The 18,930-nt window shown below is 47.1% G+C and overlaps 1 protein-coding gene across 3 annotated transcripts in view; it reads left to right on the forward strand.

Moving 5' to 3' along the window:
- The window catches only part of LOC136587494 (seminal plasma protein HSP-1-like), an 84,294-nt gene that overhangs the window by 21,433 nt on the left and 43,931 nt on the right, over window positions 1–18,930 (forward strand). For all 3 annotated transcript variants that reach the window (XM_066586090.1, XM_066586091.1, XM_066586092.1), the window contains exons 2-4: window positions 4,001–4,021; window positions 4,104–4,262; window positions 7,917–8,081. In XM_066586090.1, the coding sequence (XP_066442187.1) occupies window positions 4,001–4,021; window positions 4,104–4,262; window positions 7,917–8,081 (345 nt within the window). The remainder of the gene's footprint in view (window positions 1–4,000; window positions 4,022–4,103; window positions 4,263–7,916; window positions 8,082–18,930) is intronic.

The following is an 18,930-nucleotide window of genomic DNA, read 5'->3' on the forward strand; positions in this document are numbered from 1 at the left end:
TTTAATATATTCATTAATGACCTGGTAGAAGGATTGTGCAGTAAAAGATGAATATTTGCAGATGATACAAAACTATGTAAAGTAACACAAGAGCACAGAATGTGGGTACATATAGATCTGGGTACGTTGGGGCAGTAAGTGTCAGCTGAGGGGTAACACTGATGAATGTAAGGTTTTGTACACAGGCGGGAAACCCATGTCACCATACGCACTAAATGGGAAACCACTGGGGAGCACTGACATGGAGAAGGACTTGGGGGGTTTATAACTGTACGGCTGGGGTCACACGGGACCAAAATCTCGCGGAATAGCCGCACGGAAATAACCAGAGATTTCTGTGGGAAATGTGCAGCCTCCCAACGAGCGGCCTTTCACTGCAGGTTTTGGAGCGGCTGCACCGCCTGTATTCCGCTGCTGCCATCTCTCCGCATAGAGAGGCCACTGTGTAAACAGGGAAAGAATTGACATGCTGTGTCTTTGAATTCCGCGTGGCATGTCAATTTCAGCGCGGCTTGTCCACAACGAATCGGCTGCGGCGTGCGGATGAGATTTTTGCAATTTTCGTCCACTTTGCTAATCCCGGGATAAAAAGCGGCGGGCAGAATTTCCATGGAGAAATTCTGCAGCAATTACGCCCCTTGTGACCCCAACTTAAGCTTAACCGGAGCAACCAGTGTCAGGCAGCTGCTACCAAGGCAGATAGGATCATGGGGGGCATCAGAAGAGGTCTAGGGGTGCATGATGAGAACATTGTTCTTCCTCTTCACAAGTCACTGGGCAGACCACACATGGAATATTGTGGACAGTTTTGGGCACCGGTGCTCAAGAAGGACATATCAGAGCTTGAGCGGGTACAAAGGGGGCAACTAAAGCAGGGCTGGCACCAGCACCCCGCACTTTCTACAGCTTCCACCACCCCTGGGAAGCTGCAAAGAAATATGTCACTAAAAATACAGTTGTCCTTCCTCTCCCGTTCTCTACATTGGGTGTAACTGTAATACCGCTCCCCTCTGGAGGCTTCTTCTCTGGGGTGACCAAAGGGAGGAGCTGACAGGTGCAGGGTTGCAGTTACGCAGGCTGCTGGATGATGTGCGCCATGTGGAGGGGAGGAGCACATTATGCAAATGTTCAAAGTACAGTCACAACATAAGGGGAGGGCTACAAAGGGCCCTGATTGTTCCTGTGGGGGCCACATAGGGACTCATTATACCGTGTGGAGCCACAGAGGGGACAGAGTACTGTGTGGCAGCAGTATCAGGCTGGCTCCACACGAGCAATTGCGATTTTTCTGCAAGACAATCGCATCTTTATTCACGGTGTTTTGTGAGCGATGCTTTTTTTGGGGAATAATCTCGCGATTTTTTATCACACAAGTCAAAGACACTTTGTAACGTTAAAATCGCATCGCAACCCTCCATAGGAATACATGGGAGATAAAAAATAGCGCATCGCAGAAAGATAGAGAATGCCGCGATTTTTTTAAATTCTTTCTGCATGAAGAATCCGCGGTGGGCCTATTTTCCCCGTGGACATGAGGCCTAATATTTCTGGGGGCACGGTGATGCCATTTCAATGCTTTGATATTTTAACCCCTTAGTGACGGCGCAATAGAGTTTTTACGTCCTGTCATTGCAGGACCTGTATGGAGGGAGATACAGTGCGGGCGGCAGCTGTTTATTACAGCTGACACCTGCGGGCAATAGCGCAGCCGATCGCAGCTATTAACCCTTTAAATGCCCTGAACAATGTTCGGAGGTCCCACATGGCCCCCCATGGTGAGATCGGGGGAGCCGTACAGGTGTCATGGCAGCCGGGGGCCTTCTGAAATGCCCCAGGGCTGTCTTAGCAGACTGCCTATCAAGCCATCCTCGTGGGGTGGCCTGATGGACAGCCTGTCAAAAAGCAGTATGATGTAATGCTATAGCATTACGTCATACTGCAGGAGCAATCAAAGCATCGCTGGTTGTGGTCCCTCCTGGGGGCTGAAAGAAAGTGTAAAAAACAAAACAAAGTTTTACTAATTATTAAAAAAAAGTTAAAAAAAACCCTTTTGCCATATTTGCAATAAAATAATCTAAATAATAAAGCAAAAATATGTATTTGGTATCGCTGCCTCCGTAAAACTTATAAACCTGGAGCCAGATGTGCACTAAAGTAATACATGGAATGCGCAGACTACAATACCCAGAGATCTCCCATCACCTATTATACCCAGGACTGTAACAAGGGGGCACTCTAATAACTATGTATAATATATCAGGGGTCAGTACAGAGATCTCTCCCATCATGTATTATACCCAGGACTGCAACAAGGGGGCGCTCTAATAACTATGTATAATATATCAGGGGTCAGTACAGAGATCTCTCCCATTATCTATTATACCCAGGACTGTAACAAGGGGCGCTCTAATAACTATGTATAATATATCAGGGGTCAGTACAGAGATCTCTCCCATTATCTATTATACCCAGGACTGTAACAAGGGGCGCTCTAATAACTATGTATAATATATCAGGGATCAGTACAGAGATCTCTCCCATCATCTATTATACCCAGGACTGTAACAAGGGGGCGCTCTAATAACTATGTACAGCTATATCTGGGGACAGTACAGAGATCTCTCTCATCATCTATTATAGCCAGGACTGTAACAAGGGGGAGCTCTAATAACTATGTATAGATATATCAGGGGTCAGTACAGAGATCACTCCCATCATCTATCATACCAAGGACTGTAACAAGGGGGCGCTCTAATAACTATGTATAGATATATCAGGGGTCAGTACAGAGATGTCTGCCATCATCTATTATACCCAGGACTGTAACAAGGGGGAGCTCTAATAACTATGTATAGATATATCAGGGGACAGTACAGAGATCTCTCCCATCATCTATCATACCAAGGACTGTAACAAGGGGGCGCTCTAATAACTATGTATAGATATATCAGGGGTCAGTACAGAGATCACTCCCATCATCTATCATACCAAGGACTGTAACAAGGGGGCGCTCTAATAACTATGTATAGATATATCAGGGGTCAGTACAGAGATGTCTGCCATCATCTATTATACCCAGGACTGTAACAAGGGGGAGCTCTAATAACTATGTATAGATATATCAGGGGTCAGTACAGAGATCTCTCCTATCAGCTATCTTACCTAGGACTGTAACAAGGGGGCGCTCTAATAACTGTGTATAGATATATCAGAGGACAATACTGAGATCTCTCCCATCGTCTATTATACCCAGGACTGTAACAAGGGGGCGCTCTAATAACCATGTATAAATATATCAGGGGTCAGTACAGAGATCTCTTGCATTATCTATTATACCCAGGACTGTAACAAGGGAGGGCTCTAATAACTGTATGTATGTATGTATGTATGTATGTATGTGTATGTATGTGTGTATGTATATGTGTGTATGTATGTGTGTGTGTGTGTGTATATATATATATATATATATATATATATATATATATATATATATATATATATATATATATATATATATATATATATATATATATATATATATATATATATATATATAATCAGAGGACAATACTGAGATCTCCCCCATCATGTTTTTAAATCCAGGACTGTGACTGTAACAAGGGGGCGCTCTCTACATCTACAGGAAGGAAGGTTTCTACACAACATAGAAGGGATTCTTTACTGTAAGAGCAGTGAGACTATGGAACTCTCTGCCTGCGGACGCGGTGATGGAGAATTTGATAACAGAGTATAAGAGGTTCTGGATGACTTACTTTGGTGTTACAATATTACATGTTATATCTCTGATTACTCAGGAGGGTCGGTGATCCGGGGATAATTCCGATTACCAGATTGGAGTCGGGAAGGCATTTTGTTACTTACAGTTGGGATATTTTTTTCCAGCCTTACAAACTCTCTTACTTTGTCTTTATAATCAAATGAAATTAAAAAAATCGGAAAAATGTGAATTTCAACTAATTGTTCTTTCTTCTTCTCGTAGTAACGGTGCAGATATCAGAAGGTAAGAACAGCTGTTATTTGGCATCGTACAGAAGACCACAAGGATGGTAGACCGTGTTTTGATTAGATGCCTCTCTTCTCAGGTCTGAATGTGTCATTCCCACATTGTGTGTTTCCTTTCAACTATCTCCAGCGCTTGTATTACTCCTGCATCCCCAACAGTCGGATGGATCGTGCCTATTGGTGTTCTAAGACCTCGGACTATGACCGCGATTCTCAGTGGGAGTTTTGCACCACTTTGGGTAAGTAACACATTTTATACACCATTTGGTCATAGCGGTCCATGGAAACCTCAAACCTTCAGCCCTGTCCACACTTGGAAACGTGTCTGTAAATGGTTTGCAAAATGTTTGCTGTTTTTAAAGAGTTTGCAAGTTTTTAGAATGTTTGGAGATGCCAGAAGTACAGTGGGTGGACAAAAATATGGAAACCCTGTTCCAAATGCATGCCTTAAGTTACATGGGACTATAAATCATATTTAAATAAGACCTGTAGAGACCGATTTTACATGGAGAAAATATGACATAGATGCTGCCGGGCAGAAGTGAATATCTGCCCAAGCAACAAGGTTCCATTGGTCAACTTCTGTTACCGGCTGGCTCCCAAAACCCCCTAGAGCAGGGCAAGAGGTGAAGTAAACACAAATTTGGCAGGAAAGATTTCAGTCAAGCAGGGGTCAAAAGGACAGCTCAGTGCTAATGATTAAAATCCCATACATTTCATACAGTGTTTCCACTTTTTTGTCCATCCCCTGTAGAATGTTTTGAAAACTTGTTATAGATGATTGTGTGTACTCAGATGGAGCATTTGAATTGCAGTTACTGGACGATCCCTTTTTAATAGGACCTCCTGGGGTAATACAACAACCAGACAGATACTTACCCTTTAAACAATTTTTCAATTCTGCCGCAAAATCCGCAGTGCTCCCTGCGGTGTAATTCCGTCCCATGAGAAAGGTTCCTTAAAAAGTAACTAAAACACTAGTGGAAAAGTTACTCCCTTGCAGAACAAGTCAGGGTGCAAAACGTTAGGGTAAATTCACACAAATTCTGCAGGCATCCCACAGCAGGATACCTGCAGCAGTTTCGCTGGACGTCTGCAGTGGCCAAATCTGCATCCATGTGGTACGGATTGGGCCACGTTTTAAAATGTGGTTCAACTGTGTAATTTACTCTTGTATTGCAAGGGATGAAATCCGGCAGCATAATTAGACTTGTTACAGACTCGTTGCAGGACATTTCCGCACCAGGCGCAAGAGTTTTCTACAATTTCTTCCTTGTGGCTTGTACTGTAAATGCTGCAGAATTTGCAAAGTGTTTACTGCCCGTGTGAATTTACCTTAAGGATTGTTGGGCAGCCCAAGGTGTGAAGGCAGATGACTCCTACAACCCGCACTCATCGGTCTGGTCAACACATAGTATATTAGATTTTCTTCACTCATTACCAGTGTAGCTCTGCTGGATCATCTGTGGCTTCAGACTAGTAATAGAGATGAGCGAATATACTCGTTTCCAGTAATTACTCGATCGAGCACCGCGATTTTCGAGTACTTCCGTACTTGGGTGAAAAGATTCGGGGGGCAGGGGGAGGCCTCTCTCTCTCCCTCTCCCCCCCACTCCCCGCTGCAACCCCCCACTCACCCACGGCGCCCCCCGAATCTTTTTTGCCCGAGTATGAAAGTACTCGAAAATTGCGGCGCTCGGGCGAAAAAGGGGAGTGGCCGAGTAGGTTCGCTCATCTCTAATTAGTAATGATTAATTCTGCTCCTTTCTCTGTTACTCAGCTCTATACCCTTGAAAGGGGTTCTACCAAGAACAACCTTATCACCTATCTTATGCATAGGTGATAAGCCCCTCCTTACCCATGCCAAGAATAGAGGTGCCATGTCCCACTCCTCACAATGAGGTCACTGCACCTCTTGCAGTGTGAATGAGATTAACCGGAGTGGCGGTCTCACATGCGCAGCACCAGCCCATTCATTTTCAATGGAAATGCTGGAGATAGCTGAGGCTGAGCGCTTGTACTCTGCTATTTTAGTCAGCCCCATTGAAATAAATGGAACAGCACCATGCATTGTACAACCACCCCCCATTTAGTCTGATATCACTGTGGGCCGGGGCAGCGGTGATGAGAAGAGGGTGACTCAGGACCGCCACTGAGAAGACTTTTGTCTACCCTGCATAATCGCTGTTGCCTCCTGTATATACTTTGGCTCCAACCTTGTGAGGGGGACAAGGAAGAAGACCAAGAGCCGCAAAGACTAAGCAGAGTGACTTGTCACACCACTGTATCTGACTTGGCAGACAGGCTGAACCATATTGTTGCAATGACCCCGTTTATTTTATACAAAGCTGTTCCTGGAATACTTTACTGATGTGAGATTTTCCAAGCGGTATCTTTTATTAATGGAGCCCATAGGATTCAATGTTAACCAAGACCTCCAGAGGCCCCTCCACGTGAAAATGATGACTTCTAAAGATAAGAAAACTATTACAGAAGGCTAGGATACAGGCTGCTATTCAGTTTCATCCCATTGCTTCTAGTCTTTCCTTGTACAGATGAGAATAGGGCTGATCCCTCTGCACTGTGACAGCCCTTCAGATATTTGTAGACAGCTATTAAGTCTCCGCTCAGCCATTTTTTTTGTGCTCAGAACTGTAACCAGTATTCCAGATGAGGTCTGACTAAGGAAGAGTAGAGGGGGATAATGACCTCACGTGATCTAGACTCTATGCTTCTCTTAATACATCCCAGAATTGTGTTTGCCTTTTTGGCTGCTGCATCACATTGTTGACTCATGTTCAGCCTATGATTTATTAGTATACCCAAGTCTTTGTCGCATTTGCTTCTGCTTAGCCCAATTCCTCCCATTCTGTATGTGCTTTCTTCATTTTTCTGCACATCCAAGTGGAGGAATATTTCAAGTGGGGTACAACAAGGCACTGAGTGTTGAAATGATCTGCAGGAGGGAATTGAGGGGAAAATTATCAAATTTGCTGGCAACACAAAGCTAAGAGAGATAGCTAACACTAGGGAAGAAAGAAAGAGCATTCAAAAAGATCTAGAAAAGCTTGCACAGTGAGCAGCGACTATTAGAATGGTATTTAACAAGAGGAAATGCAAAGCCCTACATCTGGGCAAGAAAAATTAAAAAAGCCACATACAGAATGGGAGGAATTGGGCTAAGCAGCAGCTCATGTAAAAAAGACTTGGATATACCAATAGATGATAGACTGAACATGAGTCAACAATGTGATGCAGCAGCCAAAAAGGCAAACACAATTCTGGGATGTATTAAGAGAAGCATAGAGTCTAGATCACGTGAGGTCATTATCCCCCTCTACAGACCTCATCTGTAATACTGTATCCAGTTCTGGGCACCCCACTTTAAAAAAGACATAGACAAACTAGAGGAAGTTCAGAGAATGGATGGATGGTGAGTGGTCTGCAAATCATGTCCTGTGAGGAATGATTAAGGGATCTGGGAATGTTTAGCTTGCAGAAAAGAAGGCTGAGAGGAGACTTAATAGCTGTCTACAAATATCTGAAGGGCTGTCACAGTGCAGAGGGATCAGCCCTATTCTCATCTGCACAAGGAAAGACCAGAAGCAATGGGATGAAACTGAAAGGGAGGAGACACAGATTAGATATCAGACAGTGAGGGGGATCAGTGAGTGGAACAGGTTGCCACAGGAGGTGGAGAGTTTCTTCTTCAATGGAAGTCTTCAGAGGCTGGACAGACTCTTTTGACAATTAGTACAAATAGCCTGAAGACGCATAACTATACAAGGTGAGTTTCTTATATGCATCTATTGATAACCTTGTGATCCGTTTGTGGTGTATGGCGCATGTAATATTTATGGGGCATCCATATGAACACTCACGTTTCCTTATAGGTGATCAGCCAAGACCTATTATTGCACAGTGCAATTTCCCTTTCATTTTTTTGAACAATCAATTCAACTCCTGTACCAAAGTGGGGAGATCTGATAACCAGCTCTGGTGCTCCACCACCCCGAACTATGATGAGGATGGGCACTGGATCTTCTGCAGCACGCCAGGTATGACTCCAAGCCTAGAGTGCATTAATTACAGGTACTGTCCACCACGTTTTCTCTCCTCTTTAGCCACAAGTTTTCACTCTGTTAAACCTCCCAGTATCTGTCTGAGCGGTCAGGATCCCTCATGCGACTCCGGCCATGATCCTAACATGGGCTGCATTTACATAGTGTTGTTTCTCTTGCACAGCTGATGTTTCAGAAAGCTCCAGGATTGGTCTAAAATGTCAAACAAGACTTTCTCTAATTTCTCACTGATGGATTAATGAATATATTTTGCATTTCTTTGAGTGCTGGATTCTATTTCAGCTTTTACAGCGTTCTAGCTCATGCACATGGCAGAGCCGAGAGTATGTTGCTGCCCAGCCATCATGCACTGCCATACAGCCTCAGCATGCTAAGAGCTATTCTCCCTTAAATAGGGAAATCATAGAAGGAAACGAAACCAGCGCTCAGGGGTAAATCCTTCAATAATACAATATGGCATAACACTCAGAAGGAAAGATGTAACTTACCTCTGAGGGGGAGTTGTGGAACAAACGTCTGTATTACCCCCTTGTTCCAAGTTGACTCTATAGCAAATCACTGCACAGACATGTCAGGATACAGGGCAAGTGCAAACGAACAACAAAGCCATTTATTGCCGAGGTAATGTGAGTACAAACATCAGGTCCAGAAAGCTGCAACGCATTTCAAAGATAAACTCACAGAAACAAGCAACTCCTTCTCAGGCAGAATATGGAATGGACAATAGAAGGAGTCCAGTTTTTATACATACCTGCATTGATGACAGTAAGAGAAAAAACACTAACATTTTGTGATGATGAGTGCTAATTATATGTAGACGAGGCCTCGGAGAAGAGAACAATGAGAAGCACTTAAATGATGTGTCCACGCTCTTCTATTTTATTGTTCCAATACAAGAGGTTATATAGTGTGAGAACCCCACAAAGTCTACAATTCAAACTTTGCAGCATGTGTGATACTTCTATCATAGTAAAACATTACAAAGGTTAATTATGACAAAGCTGCATGCTCAACGTCTAAGACCCTGTTAGTAAAACTACAATACGTGTCTTTTGAACATGTACGTCTTGCTATGCACAGAACACTACTGCATAAGAAATAATAAAATAGCAGCGTTAAAAGGGACGGCGCTCCAAGAACACAAACTTGTGTCAAAAGGTGGCGATCAAAAAGGTGAAGGACTCACCTGTGAGCTTGCGGTCACACTCTGACACGAGCTGACCACAAAATGGTGATGACAATCTTCAACAGGTAAAACTGTACTTCCATCATCCACCACAGTGGAGAGCAAACAGACCAGACACCAGAGGGCAAAGAGAAAAACCAAGGACTTCTGCTCACAGGATTTAGGTACAGTAAAACCTTCGAATTGGATGGAGGACTTACTACTATGGGGACCCTCCTTGAGTTAATGAAGCGTCGGTATCTGCGGCGCATGAATGTGATGTCCCTATCGACACAATGTGTATGAGCAGGACATATGGGTGATGATATTGAGAAAATGCCTTTAAAACTGTGGGCCAGGCATGTGGCAAACTGTGACCTGCCAAAAAAACAAGAAGAAATAAAACTCTGAGCCGCGTCACGTGTCCCGGAGCGTACGTACGCAAACCAGGAGCATCAGGAACGCCTCCTCGCATTCCATAGTGTGTTCCAAAGGAATAAAAAGGAAAATGTCACACGCGTGATAATGTGCTGACGTAAGACGGGTGACGCTGCCTTCCATAATTGTGTTCCACCAGGTTATGGAACGGAATAAAAAAGTTGTAAGAAAAAAGGATTTTAAAGGTCTGCCGGAGCCGGAAGCCCGCAGGGTGGTAGGAGGAAGGCAGTATGATAGGGTTAACAGGGAGGAGGGGGTTAATTAGAGTAGAGGATGCCGGGAGGGGGTGGAGCTTAGGAAGAGGGGGTTAAATAGAGGGGTTAGAGCAGGGAAAGGCCATTACAGCGTCCAGAAGAAGAGGAGAAAGAAGCTGAAGTTAGAAGAGCCCAGCGGACCGAAGAGCCCAGCGGACCGAAGAGCCCAGCGGACCGAAGACCCCAGCAGTCCCAAAGAGCCCAGCAGACCTGAGGTGCCCAGCGGAGCTGAAGAGCGCAGCAGACGGCAGCGAGGCAAGAGGACTGAAGACCGGAGACCCGAGGTGCCGAAAAAGAAGCAGCGGAGGCAGTCCTAAAGGAGAAGAAAAGAGAAAGAAGAGCCCGAAGACCAGCCACTTACCGGGAGAAGATGGAGGCGATCCTCGAGAAGATCCGGGCGGAGGCAGAAGAAAGGGGGCTGGACTGGCTTGTCCAGCTCTCCGGTAAAGCCCTGGGAGCAGCGGCGGTGTCCACAGCAGCGGCGGCAGAAGCGGGAGCAGCGGGAGCTCGAGCGGAGGCGGCGGGAGGTGCAGAGGCGGCTGCAGAGGTCCGGACCGCGGACCGGAGGCAGAGGACAGGTGCGGGGCCGGCGGCGGCAGCACCAGCGGGTCAGGCAAAAGAGCGGCCGCGGAGGGCGCGTGCACCCGAAAGATTGAGCCCTGAGCACGCTCCCTCACGCAGGCAGAGGCTGCGGAGTGCCTCTCCGCCCCCCCACCCCCCCCCGTAGTAGGCTCCCCCCGGCAACACCAACAGGCAGGGGGAGCAGGGCGGGGAGGACTCCTGCCAAAAGACGAGGTGCGGCGGGCAGCGCGAGGTCCCGTGCTGAGAGGGGGGCGGGGCCAAGCGCTGCACAGAAAGCAAAGAGCCTGGAAGGTGTCAGGGGCTGCTCTCCCGGAGGTGCATCTGAGGGGGAGCAGCCCTGCAACAGTTCCAGTGACGGGCGGCCCGCGGTTTCTCGGGGTCCGGCGGCGGAGTCATCCGGAAGGCGTGCGGCAGCGACAGAGGTTGCCTACGTTTCTTCGGCACCAAGAAGATCAACGGCGGTTGGGGTCCCAGCGGAGCGGTCACAGCCCGGCGTTAGCAGAGTCCAGGAGGAACAGCGACAAGACGGGTCGGCGGCTGGTGGGTCCACAGCCCCTACGCAGCCAGGTGAGTCATGCTCTATGTCTGGTGTGTCCAGCAATGTTAGCCGCGTGGCGCATGCGGGGACTAGTAGTGGGGTATTTGCGGGGGGTAGCGCAGCGTTAACTAGCGCGCTAGGGGTAGGCGGCGAAGCAGGCGCATTGCTGGGGGTTGTATTAGAATTGTTGAGGAGGCAGGGGGTAGGTTACGCTCCGTCGCCTGTCACAGCATGGAGCTCGCCATGCAGTGCGTCGTCCAGCATGAGGGACGGACCGGGAGGACCGTTGGCTGGTGGGACTGGGGTAGGACAGGCGGCCGGGGTGACGCAAGCTGCCCCGCTGGTAGGACACATGTCCACGGGCGGGTTACAGACGGGGGCACAATCCACTGGGGAAATTTCTCAAGTGGGGGGTGCAGCTGGTACGTTGGAGTCAGGGGGGACGGCCGGGGTGGCAGTAGCGGTCCAGACAGAGAAGGACGGGGAGGGGGTCCGGGTAGACGATAAGGCAAAAGGCGAGGTCTACGTCTGCTTTGAGGGCCCGTTGGGGGCCCACCTGAAAAAAGAGGTGAGGGAAAAGATTTGGAGGGACGAATATGTCGAGATATTCTCCCTCCTACCCTTGGAAAAATTTAATTTAGACAAGGGAAAGCGGACTGAATTTAAAAAAGAGGAGGAGGAGAAGCGTAGGTGGCGCCTTATACCCCAGACGTTCGCGAACTGGCTGCAGGCGTTTGCCATTCTAGCGAGCGTTATCGGAGAAAAAGCGCCGGACAATTGCTCCGGCCTTTTCTGTTACATGGACTCCATTGGTGAGGCCTATCGAGTATATGGGGGACAGACCTGGCTGCGCTATGATGAGCAGTTCAGGCAGCGTAAGGCAGTGCGCCCATCTATCAGATGGGATCACAAAGATATAGGGTTGTGGTTGAGAGTAATGGCCCCCGCGCGGTTCGGTCAGCCCTTTCAGGGCAGTGCCGGGTCCTTCGGCTCAGCCTCTAGTTCAGCCGGGGGACAGGGCGGTTCAGCAGGGGGGAGTAGGACAGGGTACTGCTGGCAGTACAACGAGGGTCAGTGCAAATTCGGAGCAACATGCAAGTTCCGTCATGCCTGCTCTCACTGCGGCGCGGGGTCTCATGGGGCTGCCAGATGTTTCAAGAAGGGAAAGGGTAAAGGTCCAGGGGGTTTTACAAAAAGGGATGACCCCAGTGATTCTGGAAGAGATGGTACCGTACCTAAGTAGGTACCCAGATAGAGAGAAGGCAGAGTTACTGTTTACGGGTTTTAGGGATGGTTTTCGCATCCCGCCTCCGGTTCATGGGGTCCCCTTTTCGTTAAAAAATTTACGTTCGGCGATAGAATATCCGGAAGTGGTGACAGAGAAGCTAACGAAGGAGGTTAGGTTAGGGCGCATGGCGGGGCCGTTTAAAGAGCCACCCGTGCAAGAGTTTGTGGTGTCACCTTTGGGAGTGGTACCGAAGAAGGAGCCGAATAAATTTCGGCTTATTCACCACTTGTCGTATCCAAAGGGGGCGTCTGTAAACGACGGAATAGACCCCGAGCCATGCTCGGTGGTGTATACATCGTTTGATGCGGCGCTTCATTGGGTTCGGAAATATGGAAGGGGGGCATTGATGGCAAAGGCTGACATAGAGTCAGCTTTTCGCTTGCTGCCAGTAACACAGGAAAGTGTGAGGTTGTTGGGGTGTTTTTGGGCAGGGAGCTATTTTGCGGATCGTTGTTTGCCCATGGGATGTTCCATCTCATGTGAGTACTTCGAAGCGTTTAGTTCGTTTTTAGAGTAGGTGGTGAAGGACACGGCAGCAGTGCAGTCGGTCATTCATTACCTGGATGATTTTCTGTGCGTAGGGCCCGGGGGTTCGCCAATTTGTGCGAACTTACTGGGAACCTTGCAATGGGTGGCCAAACGGTTCGGGGTGCCTCTGGCACCGGAAAAGACGGAAGGGCCCACAACTTGTTTAAGTTTTTTGGGCATCACCATTGACTCGGAGGCAATGGAGTGCCGATTACCGGAAGAAAAATTAAGAAACTTGCAGGAGGAATTAGGTGCGGCGCGGGTGGCGAAGAAAATCACGCTCAAGGGGCTGCAGTCACTGCTGGGCAAGCTGAATTTTGCCTGCAGGATCATGCCCATGGGCCGGGTTTTCAGTAGACGGTTGGCGGCGGCAACAGCAGGCATTCGGGCCCCCCATCACTTTATCCGTTTGGGAGTTAGTCACAAGGCGGACCTGGCAGTCTGGTCCGCCTTTTTGGAGAAGTACAATGGCAGGTCGGTAATTATGGGGGAGGTCAGTAGCAACGTGGACTGGGAGCTCTATACAGATGCAGCAGGGAGCGCAGGCTTTGGGGCCTATTTTCAAGGTAGATGGTGTGCGGGGGAATGGCCGGAGCAGTGGAAGCAGGAAGGTTTAGTACGGAACCTAGTACTGTTGGAATTATTTCCAATAGTAGTGGCTATCACACTGTGGGGTAACCACTTCCGGGATAGAAAAGTGAGATTCCACTGTGACAATATGGGGGTGGTGCACGTAATTAACAACCTCTCGGCATCATGCCCCCCTGTGGTCAACCTGCTGCGTCAGTTAGTGCTGGAAGCGTTGTCATTGAACATGTGGGTGGTAGCGGTGCACGTTCCAGGTGTCGAGAATTCAATCGCGGATGCTCTCTCTCGCTTTCAGTGGGAGCGGTTCCGGACTCTGGCGCCGGGTGCGGAGAAGGAGGGGAGGAAGTGCCCGTCTCGAATCTGGAACGTGGTAAGCGAGCAGTGGGGGGCCTGATAGAGAGGTCACTGGCTCGGCGGACTAGGGCGGCATATTGCGCAGCGTGGAGCGAGTGGGAAGAATGGTTGAGGCAGCGTGGGGGGGAGCGTTCAGAGGAGGATAGAGTGGGCTTACTGTTGAGTTGGTTGGGAGAGAGTGCAGATTTGGGTCGGTCGGTGGCAAAAGTGAACCAGTTTGTAGCAGGGGTGGCTTTTGGGTTTAAAATACGGGGGGTAGGGGACGCGACAAAAAATGTTCTGGTAAAACAGGCACTGAAGGGTCTGAGGAGAGGGAAGGGGAGGCAGGACACTAGGCGACCGGTATCGTTTGATGTTTTGGAGAAGTTAGGGGAGGCGGTTGACGTTGTTTGCGGGAAAGAGTTCGAGCGGCGGTTGTTTAGGGCGGCTTTTTCTTTTGCATTTTTCTGGGCCCTACGGGTAAGCGAATTGGTGTCACCTAGCAAGACCGTGGGGGGCGGCCTGCAGGCAGAGGACGTACGGTTGGTAGACGGAAGGTTGGACTTGCTTATCCGTCGGTCTAAGACGGATCAGCAAGGACGCGGGCAGGTGATCCGGTTGGGTGAGGTGCCGGGGGCCAGTATGTGCCCTCTGAGTGCTTGGGAGCAGTATAGCAAAGGGTTAAATTTTCGCACGGGCCCATTGTTGCGGCATGAGAACGGGCAATTTCTATCGCGCTTTCAGTTTATAGCGGTGTACAAGAAGGCCTTGGAGGTGGCAGGTTTTAATAATACACATTTCGGGTCTCACTCATTTCGGGTGGGGGCGGCGACGGAGGCATCAGTAAGAGGTATGGGGGAGGAGGCAGTGAAGAGAATAGGTTGTTGGGAGTCAGGGCGTTTTAAATCATACGTGCGACCCCACCTGCTTTAAGTTCGAGGCGGGGTCGGCTGGAGGGCGGGGGCGGTCTTAATGGCGGTTTGTTAATGTAAGTTTTGTTGCTGTTTATTTTGCAGATGGTCGTCCAGCCTTAGTTTGGATCTTGGGAGACTCCTATGTTTTTTGGGGAGCAGAGAGAGCGGGGGTACGGCCTAACGGTAGGCAACTGCGGTTTCAAAAGAGTGAGGCGGTAGTGAGATGGATGGGGATTAGAGGGATGACTTGGGGCAGCGTATTGGAGGAAGTTGAAAGGAGGGTTAGGTGGGATAGGGCGCCGGAGGTTTTGGTCATACACGCGGGGGGAACGATTTGGGGAAAAGGAGGTTTAGGGACATATCAAGGGACATAAGGTATGACTGTCTTAGACTGCAAGCGTCATACCCGGGAACGGTCGTGGTGTGGTCCGAAATTGTGCCAAGGAAAGTTTGAAGGGGGGCACAGTCAGAGAAGGGCCTGAACAGAGCAAGGGTGAAGCTCAACAGGGAAGTGTCGCGGTTCCTGGGCAGCAAAGGGGGAATAGCAGCGCGGCATATAGACCTGGAGAAAGGGGTCGGCAATTACTGGAGGTCAGATGGCGTCCACTTAAATGACATCGGCATTGACCTATGGACGGAAGGGTTACAGGAGGGTATTGAGCGTGTGCTATTGGTGTGGGGGGCGGCGCAGGCTCAAGGTGGTCGAGCCTCGCTTGCTGTGGCAGGGGAGGGGGAGGGGCCCTTGGAGCCCGTATAGAAGGTTAGTGGGGGAAGGCGGGGGCTACATTCCCCTTCCCCCCTTTTTTGTGTTTGGTCAATCGTGGCCTGTCGCCTCCTGGGTTACAGGGCGGAGCCCTGATAGTCGGTGGGAGAGGCTAGCCAGGGGTGGCTAGCCGGCCTCGGGGTCGGGAAGAAACGGCGGCCGGAGGTTAATTGGGAGTTTGCTTGGGCTCCCGAGTCTGCCACCTGCGGCGGGAGGAAGAAGGTTATGGAAATAGCGTCGCCTGAGTCAGCCAAGTTGCGGCGGGTGACCGGGACAGCTATTTCTTGGTTGGTTTGAGGCGACAGGATATTTTTAGAGGTAGGAGGGGCTCCAAGGTCCTCTTCGCAGGTTTTCCATTAGGGAATGTTTATAATGGTTAGGAGGTTATAATGGTGTATGATATATTTTAAAGGAAATGCGTTTAAATTGTATGTTAATGTTGTTTGTTTTAATAAATTGGCTGCTGTGGCCAAATTTTATCCAACAGATGGTGTCGGTGGTCTGTTCGGGTAATGGTAGGTGGGGAGGGAGATTTAAAGGGGAAGGTTATAGCAGCATACGACTCCGTTATACCCGGGTCATGACTTTGAGTTGATTACAATGATAATATTACCAAAATACTGGAAAGAAAGTAATTAACAGCAAGAGAAGGCGTATTAACAATGGTTTACATATAATGATAAGTAGAAAGGGAAAAAATAAATATAAAGTGAAAAATGAAATCTATATATATGTGTGTGTGAATGAAGAAAAAACATAAATGGAGGAATACATAATAAAGAATGTGGGAGGAGTCTGTGACTGCAGGAAGAGGTCAGGGGGATATTATGTGTCATACTAAATATAACGACTGCAAATAATGTATCACTGTAGAATCGATACAAATGTTACCATAAAGACCACAAAATGAAAACATTATCATATAAAATGCATAAATGTCGACGCTGAAACACATAAATACTAGAATCAGATAGAAAAAATAGAATTTTGAAGTAGTTTTTCACTAATACCTCGTTTACCGTTGGGGGTCAGACAGTTTGGGGGAAACATCCAGAATATTTCTTTTTCCTTTAATCTACTGAATTTCCCATCTTCTATTTTTTTAACTGCAGCGATTCTCAAGGTTTTAAACCCCCATTTTTGAGCTTTATTAAAGCTGGAAATATAAATAAAAGTAAAGCTCAAAGAACGGCTTTTATTACTACCTATAACAGTCGGCACGCGGATCTTAAGAGAATTTTTTAAAAACACTGGGGATACTCCGAGCGGATCCTTTCTTGGTAGGCGAAATTCCATCTAACCCTGATATAGTTTCCTGTAGAGGTAAATCTCTTAAGGACCTTCTTGCACCCTCCTGTCCACATGAAATAGCACCATGTAGTATAGTATCTGCCCCCCCACCCCTCCCCCAAGGGGCAAACTAAAGCGGTGGAAGTGCTGTGATAACATACAGATAGTCAGATCTGGTAATCCTGTCCAAATCACATGTAGTTCATCATATATCATTTACCTGATTGAATGTGCCTGCAACTCGAGGTATATTGGCAGGACCATGAATACTCTGAGGACGACATTAAACCAGCAGCATTGTAACATCCAAAAAGGTTTTATAAAACATAGTCCAATCAAAAAACAGCCGTCAGCAGCACTCGCCACAATCCAAAACAATGGATGGAGCTTCAGAAAAGAATGGCGCTCGCCTCAAAGGGGCTGGATCCTCGGTCCCAAAATAGTCCAATAGGAAAGTGTAAAGGCAGCACTCCAAACAGCGCAATGTAAATGCAATCCATAGACTTTGTTTAGCCCATGGTACAGGCGCCAGCAGCGACTTTTCAACCCGCAGGGGGTCTTTATCAAGCAGCTTCTATTATCACAATGGGGGGATAAAACCTTGAGAATCGCTGCAGTTGGAAAAATAGAAGATGGGAAATTCAGTAGATTAAAAGTAAAATAAATATCCTGGATGTTTCCCCCAAACTGTCTGCCCCCCCAACGGTAAGCGAGGTGTTAGAAGAAAGATCATTTTAGAGAAGTCTTTTATTATCTGATTCTAGGATTTGTGTGTTTTAGTGCCAATATTTATGCAGTTTACATTGTAACGGAAATATGGTGTGTGGAGTTCAAGAAAAAAAAGATTTTGTGGTCTTTATGGCAACATTTTTATCGATTCTACAGTGACACATTACTTGCAGTTATTATATTTAGTATGACACATAATATCCCCCTGACCTCTTCCTGCAGTCACATACTCCTCCGATATTCTTTATTATGTATTTGTATATACTTTTATTTTTCACATATTTCATTTTTTATATTGTTTTCTACTTTTCATTTTCCTCCTTTCTCTAATATGTAAACCAGGGTTAATACGCCTTGTTCTGCTGTTAATTACTTTCCTTTCCAATATTTTTGTCATTATCATTGTAATCAAAGTCATTAATATCCTTTTTTCTTACCACTTGTTATATTATTCCGTTCCCTAAGCTGCTGGAGCACAAGTATGGAATGTATGTCCGGCTCATACACATTGTGTCAATAGTGACGTCACCATCGTGCGCCGCAGACATGGGCGTTTCATTATCTCATTTGTACGAGCACTCTATAGGTGAGCCATTCATGTATCACATCTATGCTCGACAAAGAGGACCCATGCAGCCTCGAAACACATCGCCACGTCTGGTGTCATTTGTACTTGACGCACTCGTGTGAATAGACCTCGGATTTAATCCTGTGGACTCCAAGAAATCTTCTGTTTAACAAAATATTTATTGGTTTGATGATGTTCCAAAGTATATCAATCAAGAATTACAACATTCTAGTCATTTGTAAAGTCCAGCGGGGAGCAGACTGAACAGATCAATCAGGAGTTACACTGCCAGATGTCATTTCTTATAAACATACAAGGTAAAATGAAAGCGCCGATTTTCACTTCTTCAATTACTGCAACTCCTAATCAGATGAATCAGTATAAACATTGGAGAACCATAAATGAGAATAAGGAGTGGGGGAACAAGAAGAACACATAAGGGAAAAACCAAAGGGAGGAAAGGGATGAGGCTGTAATATGGTTTATTATGTGGGTGAGTCTGAAAAATAAAAATGAACTTATTATAAGAAATCTTGCTTTGGTTCTGAAGCCATCAGGAGGTCCTCAAGGAGAGCCCCCCCCCCCCCCCCCCATAATAGTGAGGTTTTACTGTACCTAAATCCTGTGAGCGCAAGTAATTTGTTTTTTTTTCTCATTGTGCATAAATTAAAATGCAATACTTTCACAATATAGTGCAATACTTTCACAATATAGTGCAATACTTTCACAATATAGTGCAATACTTTCACAATATAGTGCAATACTTTCACAGGCAAGACTGAAACTCGTAAACAACAAGAAGGCAAAAGACAGCATCACATGAAGGAAAATCTTGATCCACAGCGTT

The sequence above is a fragment of the Eleutherodactylus coqui genome, chromosome 13 (genome assembly GCF_035609145.1).
Source record: "Eleutherodactylus coqui strain aEleCoq1 chromosome 13, aEleCoq1.hap1, whole genome shotgun sequence".
Taxonomy (NCBI): Eukaryota; Metazoa; Chordata; class Amphibia; order Anura; family Eleutherodactylidae; genus Eleutherodactylus; species Eleutherodactylus coqui.